This window comes from Callithrix jacchus, chromosome 3 (assembly GCF_049354715.1).
Source record: "Callithrix jacchus isolate 240 chromosome 3, calJac240_pri, whole genome shotgun sequence".
NCBI classification, from domain to species: Eukaryota; Metazoa; Chordata; class Mammalia; order Primates; family Cebidae; genus Callithrix; species Callithrix jacchus.
In genome coordinates this window covers 151,823,136-151,836,902 of record NC_133504.1, presented here as the reverse complement: position 1 = coordinate 151,836,902, position 13,767 = coordinate 151,823,136, and the positions used below count along the sequence as shown (strand labels likewise).

The 13,767-nt window shown below is 41.5% G+C and overlaps 1 protein-coding gene across 1 annotated transcript; it reads left to right on the top strand.

The window, feature by feature from the left end:
• The first annotated feature begins 11,710 nt into the window (after positions 1-11,710).
• Positions 11,711-13,078, top strand: DCAF4L1 (DDB1 and CUL4 associated factor 4 like 1). The gene is given in 2 exon segments (XM_078367270.1): positions 11,711-11,919; positions 11,922-13,078. Coding segments are annotated over 2 exon segments (1,206 nt in total). The 5' UTR covers positions 11,711-11,723; the 3' UTR covers positions 12,932-13,078.
• Positions 13,079-13,767: the final 689 nt, after the last annotated feature.

Genomic DNA, 13,767 nt, shown 5'->3' with positions numbered 1-13,767 from the left:
AAAATTGGGAAAGTAATAATGAATCAAAATCATTTTGTGTGGTGGGAGGAGGTTCTCTTCACTGCCACTCTCTTCCATTTTCTAAAATGTTGAATCTCTCGAGGCTGTCTTAACAGAAGGGTGCATGTTTTTGGCCACGTGCACTGGCTCACACCTGTAATCCCAGCATTTTGGGAGTTCATGGTAGGAGGATTGCTTGAGTCCAAGAGTTCAAGACCTCTCTGGGCAACATAGCAAGACCCTGTCTCTACAAAAAAAAATAATTAGTTGGATGTGGTGGCATGTGCCTATAGTCCCAGCTACTGGGGGAGGCTGAAGTGGGAGGATCGCTTGAGGCTGGGAGGTTGAGGCTGCAGTGAGCTATTACTGTGCCACTGTACTCAGCTTAGTTGGCAGAGTAAGTCCCTGTCTCAATTTTTAGAAAAAGGATGAGTTTTTAATGTTGCCTAAGGTTGTAAAGCAGAAAAAACATCAGTGTGGTGAGGAAAAATACCTGATTACATCGGATAGTTACATGGTGGGCAGACCTCCATGAGAACTTTTCCCCTCTGCCTCATGCACACTCACGTTCTGAAACCTGACTGCTATCAGTAGCAGAATCACTTTGAGTAGAGAAAGTGAGAACATCTTTTGGAGATAAGACTCAAGAAGAGCTGGAGCAGGGACTTCAAGGAAGGAGTGAGTACTATATATTAAAAGAACTGTGAGTTTGTGTGAATTAGCACTGTCCAATAGAAATATAAAGCAAGATACTAATGTGAGCCATATATGTAATTTAAAATTATTTTATTAGCTATATTAAAAACAAAAGTGGTTAATTTTTATATTTTGTTTATATTATAATTTTATATTAATATAAAGTTTTATAAATTTTATAATGTATGTTATTAAATATATCAAAAATATTATTTCATCAGTAATTAACATAAAAGTTAATATAGTTCACATTTTTTCATACTAAGTCTTTGAAATCTGGTATGTATTATATTCTTATAGCATATCATATCAGACTAGCTATATATCAAATATTTATATACATATTCCATATGTACATATGGCTAGTGACTAATGTATTGGACAGTATAAGTATTGAGGGTATGAAGGGGATTGTTGGAGATTCTCTGTGACCATGGTGTCACTTCATATTGCTCCCCCAGAGTCTAGGACTAACACCCTGTGGCTGTAAATGGAGCTTAGGGATAAGTTAAAGAGATCCAGACAGTGATTGTAGGCTCATTGGCTTGTAGATTTGTGGACCTTGTGTGGTTTGGATTATATGGCCTGAAAATGAAATTGTGAATGAACAGTCTTGGGATTTTGTGTGTATATGTAATTGGCCAAAATCAAGACTAGCTTCCCCTTCTGCAATGTGGTGTATTAGTCATCGTGGGCTGCCACAACAAAATGCCACAGACTGGATGGTTCAACAACTGAAATGTGTTTTTCCAGAGTTCTGGAACCTGGGAAGTCCAAATTCAAGGTGCCAGAAAGATAGGTTTCATTCTGAGACCTCTTCGCTTGGTTTGTCAGGAGTTACCATCTCACTGTGTGCTCACATGGCTTTTCGTCAGTGTGTGTGTGTATGTAAAGAGAAATACATACCTCTTTGCCTTCCTCTTATAAGGCCATTAGTCCTATTGCATTAGGGTGCCTGATATAGGTGTGTGTCTCCACCCAAATTTCATCTTGTAGCTTTAATAATTCCCACACATTGTAGGTGGATCCTGGTGGGAGATATTTGGATCATGGGGGTGGCTCTTTCCTGGGCTGGTCTTGTGATAGTAAATAAGTGTCACTAGATCTGATGGTTTTAAACAATGAGAGTTTTCCTGCACAAGCTCTCCTTTGCCTGCTGCCATCCATGTAAGACGTGACTTGCACCTCCTTGCCTTTTACCATGAAGAGTGAAGCCTCCCCAGCCATGTGGAACTGTAATTGTTAAACCCTTTTTCTTCCTGTATAAATTACCCAGTCTCGGGTATGTCATTATCAACTGCATGAAAATGGACTAGTACAGTAAATTGGTACCAGTGGGGTGTTGCTGAAAATATACCTGAAAATGTGGAAAAGACTTTAGAACTCGGTGACAGGCAGATATTGGAACAGTTTGGAGGCCTTAGAAGACAGGAAAATGTGGGAAAGTTTGGAACTCCCTTGAGACTTGTTTAGTGGCTTTGACCAAAATGCTGATAATGCTATTGACAATGAAATCCAGGCTGAGGTGGTCTCAGATGGAGATGAGGAGCTTGTTGGGAACTGGAGCGAAGGTGATTCTTGTTATGTTTTAGCAAAGAGACTGGTGGCATTTTGCCCCTGCCTTAGAGATTTGCAGAACTTTGAACTTGAGAGATGATTTAGGGTATCTGGTAAAAGAAATTTCTAAGCAGCAAAACATTCAAGAGGTAACTTGGGTCCTGTTAAAGGCATTCCATTTCTAAAGGAAAACAGAGCATAAAACTTTGGAAAATTTGTAGCCTGACAATGCAATAGAAAAGAAAACCCCGTTTTTTGAGGAGAAATTCAAGCTAGCTGCAGAAATTTGCATAAGTAAGAAGGAACCAAATATTAATCACCAAGACAATGGGGAAAATGTCTCCAAGGCATGTCAGAGACCTTTGCAGCAGCCCCTCCATCACAGGCCTGGGGGCCTAGGAGGAAAAAGTGATTTCATGGGCCAGACCCAGGGTCCTCGTACTGTGTGTAGCCTGGGGTATTGGTGCCCTCTGTCCCAACTGCTTCAGCTGTGACTGAAAGGGATAATCTTGGGCCTTGGCTTCAGAGGGTGCAAGCCCAAAATCCTTGGCAGCTTCCATGTGGTGTTGAGCCTGCAAGTGCACAGAAGTCAAGAATAGGAGTTTGGGAACCTCCACCTAGATTTCAGAAGATGGATGGAAACACCTGGATGCCAAGGCAGCAGTGTGCTGCAGGGGTGGAAACTTCATAGAGAACCTCTGCTAGGGCAGTGTGGAAGGAAAATATGGGGTTGGAGCCCCACACAGAGTCCCTACTGGAGCACTGCCTACTGAAGCTGTGAGAAGAGGGCCACTGTCCTCCAGACCCCAGAATGGTAGGTCCACTGATAGCTTGCACCCTCTGCCTGGAAAAGCTGCAGACACTTAACACCAGCCCATGAAAGCAGCCAGGAGGCAAGCTATATCCTGCAAAGCCATAGGGACAGAGCTGCCCAAGACCATGGGAACCCACCTCTTGCATCATTGTGGACCCAGATATAAGACATGAAGTGAAAGGAGATCATTTTGGAGCTTTAAGATTTGACTGCCCCACTGGATTTTGGATTTGTGTGGGGCCTGTATCCCCTTTGTTTTGGCAAGTTTCTCCACTTGGAGCAGTTATATTTACCCAATGCCTATACCCCCATTGTATCTAGAAAGTAACTAACTTGGTTTTGATTTTACAGGCTCATAGGCAGAAGGGACTTGCCTTGTCTCAGATAAGACTTTGGACTCTGGACTTTTGAGTTAATACTGAAATGAGTTAAGACTTTGGGGGTATTGTTGGGAAGGCATGATTGGTTTTGAAATATGAATACATGAGATTTAGGAGGGGCTAGGGGTGAGATGATATGGGTTGGCTCTGTGTCTCCATCCAACTCTCATCTTTTAGCTCACATAATTCCCATGTGTTGTGGGAGAAACCTGGTGGGAGATATCTGAATCATGGGGGTGGTCTTTCCTGTTCTGTTCTTGTGTAAGTCTCACAAGATCTGATGGTTTAAAAGAATGGGAGTTTCCCTACATAAGCTCTCTCTTTGCCTGCTGCCATCCATGTAAGATGTGACTTGCTCCTCCCTACCCTTTGCAATGATAGTGAGGCCTCCCCAGCCACATGGAACTGTAAGTCCACCAAACTCTTTTTCCTGTATAAATTACCCAGTCTCGTTTAAGTCTTTAACAGCAACATGAAAAAGGACTAATACACTGCCATTATGACTTCATTTAACCTTAATTACCTCCTAAACACCCCATCTCCAAATACAGACATACTAAAGGTTAGGGCTTTGATGTATGAATTTCGTGGGGGCCCACTCAGTCTAGAACATATGGGCTTAGTGTTCAAGAAACATGTAGGAAGTATTTTATAGCCAAGAAAGTGAAACAGGTGATGGTGGAATCTTACTTCAGAGTATAGTTGTGATGTAGCACTTTTTGAATTACAGAATCTGTGTTGTGTGTTCAAGGATGGATGTTAAAGTGCTTTGTAAACTCTAGTGCTATTTAAAATGTTTGATGATATTACTAGATTACTATGTCTTGCACCATAGTGCTGAAAGTAAACACTTTACAGAATGAGTTTGGCATCATAATGGTGATATATTTTATATGCATCAGATGGTGTTGATTCTAAAGTTCTATATCAGTATATCAATGTTGGGGGTTTATAGCACTACTAATAAATGTTTTAGTACATATTTCTGGCTTTTGATTCTTAAAAACTACATTAAATCATATATGCTAATTCTAGTTGTCAGAATCATTAGGTCATCAGAATGTCGCCAAAATAATCCATGAACAAATTATGTCAGTTATACCTTCAAAATATATTCAGAAATACCCAGGCACAGTGGCGCATACCTGTAATCCCAGTTACTTAGGAGGCTAAGGAAGGAGGACTGCTTGAACTCAGGAGTTGAAGACCAGGCAGGGCAACATGATGAGACCCCATCTCAAAAAAACAAAAACCTAACAAATATTCATCAGATTCTCTCTTCACCCAGCTTAATTATCACTGTGAACTAAGCAACCTTCATGTCTTACCTCCATTATTCCAGTAGCTTCCTCCATTTTTCTCTTCTGCTTTTGCCTGCTCTCTCCCCAATTTGTTCTTGATACACCAACCACAATAATTCTGTTAAATCATACATCAGAACCCGGTTCCTTTGCACAAAACCCTCTGTGACTTCTACTCTCAGAGCCCTTGCAGTGACCGACAAACACCTCTCGATCACACTTCTCCTTGTTCCTCATCTCCTACTACTTATTCCTTCATTTGCTGTGTTCTAACCACAATGACGGTTTTGCTCTTTTTTGAATGTGCCAGGTACAAAAGTATTCCTCCTACCTAGAATGTTGTCTTAGATATCAATTTGACTCATTCCTTTACCTCCTTCAGATCTTTATTCAAATGTCACCTTGGTGAGTCCTCTCTTCACCTCCCTATTTAAATATACTATACCCACTTCCATACTGACATTTTTTTTCCTGCTTAATTTTTCCTATAGTACTTATTGGCTTATAATGCCTATCATAATGCACATAGCATTATCGCACATTTGTTTATTTTATTTCTCATTTGCGTCTCCACTAGAGTGTAAGCTTCATTAGGCCAAGAACCATTTTCTGCTTTGATCATTGCTAAAAACCAGTTCCTGGAACATAGTAGGCACACAATAAATACACATTGAATGCCTGAAACAAAACTTACCGTAGTTAAACAGAAGAATTTTTAAAAAAGGACATTGGGTCTTTAAAAGTTGGTAAGGAGTAGAGAATCAGGCTTGGAAGCTATCTAACCAGGAATAATGCAGTTTCCGCTGGGAACAGTCACCATTACTGGGACACTCCCCTGGACTTGTGTTCTTACCACCTCCACTGGTTGTATTTTGCCTTATGTCTCTTCTCTTGCCAGAATATTCCATGAGATGCCTTACTTTTCCCATTACTTTATTTCAAATTGTAGCTTCTCATAGATGTCTTCATGGTTGGTTGGTACTTTGTCACATGCATGGGCCCTTACACCAAAGGAGCCTAGGAGAGCAAGTTCCAGCCTTCTACTTTGGGAGGTAGGTTCACAAGGTAGGAAACTCCCAAATATTGGAAGTATGTTCAAAATACACTGTGCAGTCACAAAATATAAATGTTCTTCACTGGCACCAAGTGCTATCATTAAAAAAAAATTAGCTCAGGAGACCTGAAGTTATTTTAAAACTTTATGTGCAATCCAGAATCCATTTCCCATAGCAATTGTTAAACACTGTCTGCTTTCAAATTTATATATTATTCATTCCTGACCTTGTTTTTAAGCTTAACCAATCACATATTTTCTCATTTGACATCCCAGTAATTAATAGCCAAAACTCATTGCCTAGAGGATGGTTCTGTTCCCATTATGGAGTGGTACTCCTTGGCTAGAGTGGGATGAATGAACAACTGAATGCTTTATTTATGGAAAAGGAATAAGAGTGTGAGTCCATTATCAAAATGTAGCAAGGATGTAAAATACTGGGCTGCCATGTTAGAGCTCACCTGTTACCATAAAACACCTCTGTATTCAGCAGCTAGATTGGTGGGAAGCCTGTTGCCCAGTTTGAATGGTATACTGAATTATATGACCAGTCTTGAAATCAGTTTACCATTTTTTCATAACTTTTATTTTTTTTCCTTTCTTTTAGTTTCTTTTATTTTTTCTTGCAAGTAGGAAGCAGGAATGACTGTTCGATTATTAAATATTCAAGTTTAGAATTCACTGTCATTACTGCACAATTCATTTGCTGAAATAACAAGTAGCAGATGCTACAGTGCAAGTTAATGAATAATTCTTATTTGTACTCTGGCCTTTGATTGCAATTCATTTGTCACAGACATGTGGGTTTAGTAATTATTATTCTCACACTTCCTAAAATGTTTTTAGCTTTTTAAAAAGCATTTTGCTCCTTTTTATTTCCTTCTGTTTCATTTTATTTATTAAATTCTCACATTTATCCCAATTGCTTGGGAAGCCTTATAGCTTTTCATGGTTTGCTTCTGAAGGGGAATATGAAATACTTCAATTGATTTGTTCCTTATTGCAAATAAGCCAAAGCCATGGCTTGTTTACCATTACCAGGTTTGTTTGCCATTTCACAGGCACAACTGATGCCTCAGCTTTCAAGGGCATGTTTTCAGCTTGGTACAAACCATGCTTTGGCCTTGTTTTTCTAAAGTCTGCTCATTCCTAACCAGGAAACAGAGCAGGAATGTAATTTTCTTCCCATTCCAGTTTCTCTTTAGCTGCTTGTGTCCAGAAGTTGATATGGCATAGCTAAAACTAATACCAGAATTGACCCAGTTCACCCTCTGTTTTGGAAAGAAAAAAATTGGCTAAAGAGTAAAAGCCTGGTTATTTTTAGAAAGAGAATTAGTGTAAAATGTCATAGAAATATACATTTAATGTCAGACAAAAGTTATTTCCAGCAAGCTGCTCAAAGACAAGAAGAATGCTGGAGATATTAGGAAAAAGTATAGTGAAATTGGTAAGAAAAAATAAGCTGCAATGAAACCTATCTGAAGCATTTAGAAGATGACTTTGCAAGAGGCTCGGAACAGAAAAGAGTAAGAATCTATCCCTGTTTATCTTTTTACCTTCCTATCCCTCTTATATAGATATTGGGGTAAGAAGATGAGGAATGTTGCCCTTTGTTCTCTCTGTGACTAACAATAGTGAGGCTAAAGTGGAGAAGTGGCTTCAGACATGAACAGAGGTGGGGTATGGGAAAAACGATCAGTACTAAGATGTATGTGGCATGTGTGAAGATTTAGGAATTTAAAACACACACACAATTTACAAACAACTCAAGCAGATTTACAGGAAAAAAACAAACAAGCCCATTCAAAAGTGGGCAAAGGATATGAACAGATACTTTACGAAAGAAGACATATATGAGGCCAACAATCATATGAAAAAATGCTCATCGTCACTGGTCATCAGAGAGATGCAAATCAAAACCACATTGAGATACCATCTCACGCCAGTTAGAATGGCGATCATTAAAAAATCTGGAGACAACAGATGCTGGAGAGGATGTGGAGAAAAAGGAACACTTTTACACTGTTGGTGGGAGTGTAAATTAGTTCAACCATTGTGGAAGACAGTGTGGCGATTCCTCAAGGCCTTAGAAATAGAAATTCCATTTGACCCAGCAATCCCATTACTGGGTATATATCCAAAAGACTATAAATCGTTCTACTATAAGGACACATGTACACGAATGTTCATTGCAGCACTGTTTACAATAGCAAAGACCTGGAATCAACCCAAATGCCCATTGATAATAGACTGGATTGGAAAAATGTGGCACATATACACCATGGAATATTATGCAGCAATCAGAAATGATGAGTTCGTGTCGTTTGTAGGGACATGGATGAATCTGGAAAACATCATCCTCAGCAAACTGACACAAGAACAGAAAATGAAACACCGCATATTCTCACTCATAGGTGGGTGATGAAAAATGAGAACACATGGACATAGAAAGGGGAGTACTAAACACTGGGGTCTATTGGGGGGAAAAGGGGAGGGCCAGTGGGAGGGGGAGGTGGGGAGGGATAGCCTGGGGAGAAATGCCAAATGTGGGTGAAGGGGAGAAGAAAAGCAAAGCACACTGCCATGTGTGTACCTACACAACTGTCTTGCATGCTCTGCTCATGTACCCCAAAACCTATAATCCAATAAAAAATTTAAAAAAAAAAAAAAAAACACACACACACATCAATAGTGGCACCATTGATGTTTTTGGGGCATAATTCTTTGTCGTCAGAGAAACCCACTAGATGCCAGTAGTATCCAGTTGTGACAGCTAAAAATGTCTCCAGATGTTGCCAACAGTTGTCCCAGGATGAGAACCACTGGTCACATGATGTGGTTGAGCAGGGGAGTATGGGACCTTGAGCTAGGGGTGGGCAGGTAAGTCCGAAGGACAGAGTTGTGAGAGTTGTAGGGAACATTTCCAATTTCTCCTATGGAGAAATAGGAAGAAGATGGTGGATGAAGGAAATGGAGTAGAGTGTGGGAACAAAGTATGTAAATTCCTAAAAGAGAAGGAAAGAATCCTGAAGGCTGCAATAATTTTTAAGACAGTAGATAAAAAGTCATGTAACATTGAAGGAGAAAGACTTATTTTTTTCTAGAAGGTTGATTTGTATATTTATTGAGAGGGAAGGAAAGTTAGTTGATCAGAAAAAGAAGGGGGAGGTGGGAATGGTAAATGAGTAAAAAAAATAGTTAAAGAACAAATAGGACCTACTATTTGATAGCACAGCAGGGTGATTATGGTCAATAATAACTTAATTATATGTTTTAAAACAAAGAGTGTAATTTGATGGTTTGTAACTCAAAGGATAAATGCTTAAGGTGATGGATACCTCATTTATCCTGATATGCTTGTTTCACATTACATGCCTGTATAAAAATATCTCATGTATCTCATAAATATATACACCCACTATATATTCACAACAATTAAAAATTGAAAAAAAGAAGTGGAAATAGATTGAAAGCTCTCTCTCTAAAGTGGAAATTGGATAGATTTTGCAGAAATAAACTTAACCTCTTATTCCTCTCAGTAAAGGGGCCTATGAAATAAAAGAGAATTAAACATTATGTAGTTCTTATAATTTTCATTCCTTCACTCACTCACCTATATCCTATGTCCCAGGTACTATATTATATACTAGACAGTAAGGATAGAAAGATAGTTAAGAAACAATCCCTGTCTAAAGATGTCCATAGTATACTAGGGTAGACAAAGATGTGTGATCGGTTTGAGAATCTCACCTCAAGAGGCATAAGCATGAAAGTCTCGTAGTTTCTCTTCTTTCTTTTTTTTTTTTTTTTTTTTTTTTGAGACGGAGCCTCATTCTGTCTCCCAGGCTGGAGTGCAATGGCATGATCTCGGCTCACCTCTGTCTCCTGGGTTCAAGCAATTCTCCTGCCTTAGCCTCCTGAGTAGCTGGGATTACAGGTGCATGCCACATACCTCACTAATTTTTCTATTTTTGATAGAGACAGGGTTTCACCATGGTGGTCAGGCTGGTCTGAAACTCCTGACCTTGTGATCTGCCCACCTCGACCTCCCACAGTGCTGAGATTACAGGCATGAGCCACTGTGCATTGTCAAAATCTCATAGTTTCTACGCTTGGTATTTTGTCACACTTCATTGCTTCTGTCTCCTAGGTTATTAAAATTTTCATTCTAGGTATTGAAATTAGTTCCTACTCATTTAAAACATTAGTCTCATATTTATTTTAAAAACTTCTTCTCTGCCCTCCAGAGCAGACTAGACCTGTAGTTCCAACTCTCTTTACACACACCTCTCTTTTTTCTATGTGCCCGCTCTTCCAATGGTGGGGCTGTGAGGTTCAAGAAGGGAAACAGGCAATGCCTTAAATGCCTGACTGTGGCCATGTTGCTGTCTGCTTTCTGTAGGTCATTGTCAGTGAGAATGCATAGGGTTCCCAACAGCCTCACAGAGAACTCAGTATCAAGCAGCCCTGTAAGTTTTGGTAGCCCTTTGCAAGGCTTGCTGCATCTATCAGCTGACTCCCAATTGGCAGAGGTGAAAAACATTCTTCCGATACATAGAAATCCCTTGTCCCTTGTTATGTTCCATGGCAAGTGTGCAGGCCTCAATCTCATGTGCTCTCTGTGATCTCAGGTCGGGCCTGTAGATTCCAACAGGATCCATAGTCCAGATTATCACCATATTTCTCTGTTGTCCCTACCAACTCTCCCCAATTCTCCAAAATTCCTGGAAATTCATAATGAAGGAGCAGTCAGCAAGCTTTTTGGCAGAGTAAACATCCAAATGGGGACTGGAGATATCAGCCTCCTCTTTTTGAAGATGCCCCAAAACTTTATTAATACCATATAATAGGTACAAATGTCCTGAACAGAACACGAAAAATACTAACAATTAATGAAACAAATTGGTAATTTGGACAAATTATTTATTTTTCTTTCTTTGTGAGACAGGGTCTTACTGTCTCCCAGCTGGTCTGGAGTGCAGTGGGGCGATCACTGCAGCCTCAACCCCCTGGGCTCAGGTGATTTTCCCTCCCAGTCTCCTGAGTAGCTGGGACTACAGGTGTGCATAACGCCTGGCTAATTTTTCATGTTTTTTTAGAGACAAAGTTTCACCATGCTGCCCAGGCTGGTCTCCATAACTGTATTTTAAAAATAACAGGGTGGGCGCGGTGGCTCAGGCCTGTAATCCCAGCACTTTGGGAGGCGGAGGTGGACAGATTACTTGAGTTCAAGGTGCCAGACCAGCAGGCAGGCGCGGTGGCTCACGCCTGTAAACCCAGCACTTTGGGAGGCCGAGGTGGGTGGATCACGAGGTCAAGAGATTAAGACCATCCTGGCCAACATGGTGAAACCCAGTCTCTACTAAAAATACAAAAATTAGCTGGGCGTGGTGGCGTGTTCCTGTAGTTCCAGCTACTCAGGAGGCTGAGGCAGAATTGCCTGAACCTGGGAGGCGAAGGTTGCAGTGAGCCGAGATCCCGCCACTGCACTCCAGCCTGGCACCTGGCCACAGAGCAAGACTCTTATCTAAAAAAAAGAAAAAGAAAAAAAGTTAGCCGGCATGTGTCGTGAGCCTGTAGTCCCAGCTAAGTAGGGCTGAGGTAGGAGAATTGCTTGAGCCCAGGAGTTCCAGGCTGCAGTGAGCCATGGTCGTGCCACTGCACGACAGCCCAGACAAAAGAGCAAGACCCTGTCTCAAAAAGAGAAAAAAAAACAAAAAATTAACATTAAGAACTTCCTTCATCAAGACACCAAGACAGTAAGAAAACCCACAGAGCAGGAAAAGAGATTTTATAATACACATCTCCAACAAAGCACTCGCGCCGAGAACACAGAACTCGTAAAACATTAGCAACACTTCCGCTCAAGCCTGGACGAAACTTCCTGTCACGGAGAAGAACATCTGGCAGAATTTCCTGTTATGAGGACCCTCCGGCACCGAGCAATGGGGGCCAAAAGGCTGCGACTCCTCGAGGAAGAGGCCAAGCAGAAAAAGGTAGCCAGAATGGGATTTAATGCATCTTCCATGCTCCGAAAAAGCCAGCTAGGTTTCCTTAACGTCACCAGTTATTCCCATTTAGCCAACGAGCTGCGTGTGAGCTGCATGCCGAGGAAAAATGGAGCTTGGATCTTTCCTCTTCGGTGAGCAACCATTTTAACTCTATCCTGGCGAGTACCAACAGCGACTAGCTCTTCGTAGTGAACCAGATGGAAGTCGAAGGCTCCAAGTACGGCATCATCAGCTTGCGAACGCTGAAGATCCCTTCATTCCACGTGTAAGTGCTCAGAAACCTCTTCGTCCCCAATCGGAAGGTGAAGGCCCCATGCTGGGCCTCGCTGAACCAGTTGGACTCTCACATTTTGCTATGCTTTGAGGGAATCAGAGAAGCTCCAAGCTGTGCCGTGCTGCTCCCAGCGTCGCGCTTCTTAAATATCTACACGAGTAGAGTAAACCAGCCTGAGATGCTCTGCAGTTTCCACATCCCAGTGGCCTGGTCCTGTGCCTGGTCCCTGAACTTCCAGGCATATCACTGCTTTAGTGCCGGCTTGTCTCAGCAGGTCCTGTTGACCAACGTGGCAACGGGACACCAGCAGTCATTTGGTACCAGCAGCGATGTCTTGGCCCAGCAGTTTGTCATTACAGCTCCTTTGCTGTTCAATGGCTGTCGCCCCAGGGAGATCTTTGCCATTGATCTGCATTGTAGAAATCGAGGCAAGGGGTGGAAGGCCACTCGCCTGTTTTATGACTCAGCAGTGACCTCTGTGCAAATCCTCCAAGAAGAGCAATGCCTGATGGCGTCTGACATGACTGGAAAGATCAAGCTGTGGGACCTGAGGGCCACTAAATGTATAAGGGAATATGAAGGTCATGTGAATGAGTCCGCCTATCTGCCCCTGCATGTGCATGAGGAAGAGGGAATCGTGGTGGCAGTAGGCCAGGACTGCTACACGAGAATCTCGAGTCTTCATGATGCCCACCTGCTCAGAACCATCCCCTCCCCATACCCCGCCTCCAAGGACGACATTCCCAGTGTGGCCTTTGCTTCTCGGCTTGGGGGCATCCAGGGAGCAGCACCAGGGTTGCTCATGGCTGTCCGGCAGGAACTTTATTGTTTCCCCTTCAGCTAATTCTGCAGGTGGCAGCGCGGCCGAATGTGAACTTGACTTAAGGAAGTTGAGTATCTTATTACCATTTTTGTGAGAGCATTTTAAGAGACGTGGTGTGTATAGATCCCATCCATCCGGCTGCCAGGGGTAAGGTGTTACGAGTTTTATGTGGAGACATTTCTGTAAAGTTATTTCAGTTAAGTTCTGGATTTAGCTTGAAAGTCCTTCCCATAAAAGGTATCCTATTTCTTCTTGTTGAATACCTTAGAATAGTTGCCCCCCCGCTTTTTTAATAAAGACTTTTCTAAGGACTGAAGATTGGCAAAAATTAATTAAAGCTGCTGCTTTCACTAGTAGCTCTTTAGAGAAGCATAATGATGAAACTGGTAAGACTCTGACTAGTCATACCGGGGTCTGATGCATCTGTGCTTGAGGAAGCCAGTGGGAGAAGAGAAAAAGGAGAGGTCATTTCTCTGAGTCTCTACAGAAATATTTAAGGTTGGAGTTTGGAATCATTAAATATGGCCTTCTCAAACTCAATAGCAGATCTCCAAAATTCTCCTTTTTTAATTATCTGTAGGCATTGGAAGGAAAGATGGATCTTTTAAAATACTAAACAGTCCTTCATGTGCTTTTGTTGAGGCACTTCTCAGAATGTAACGTACCTTAGCTCCAGTTTCTATTATGGTGACTTGAATTTCAGATTCAAGAACCCGGCTGTCAAAAGGGCTTTGATGTTTTGTAATCTAGGAGCAGCAGTTTGTGAGAGGCTTATTAAAAATGTTAGAGTGTGTTTTTCTACCAAGCAAGGGAGAAAAAAAATAGGTGTAATAATGTTAGTTGCTACTTCTTAATAG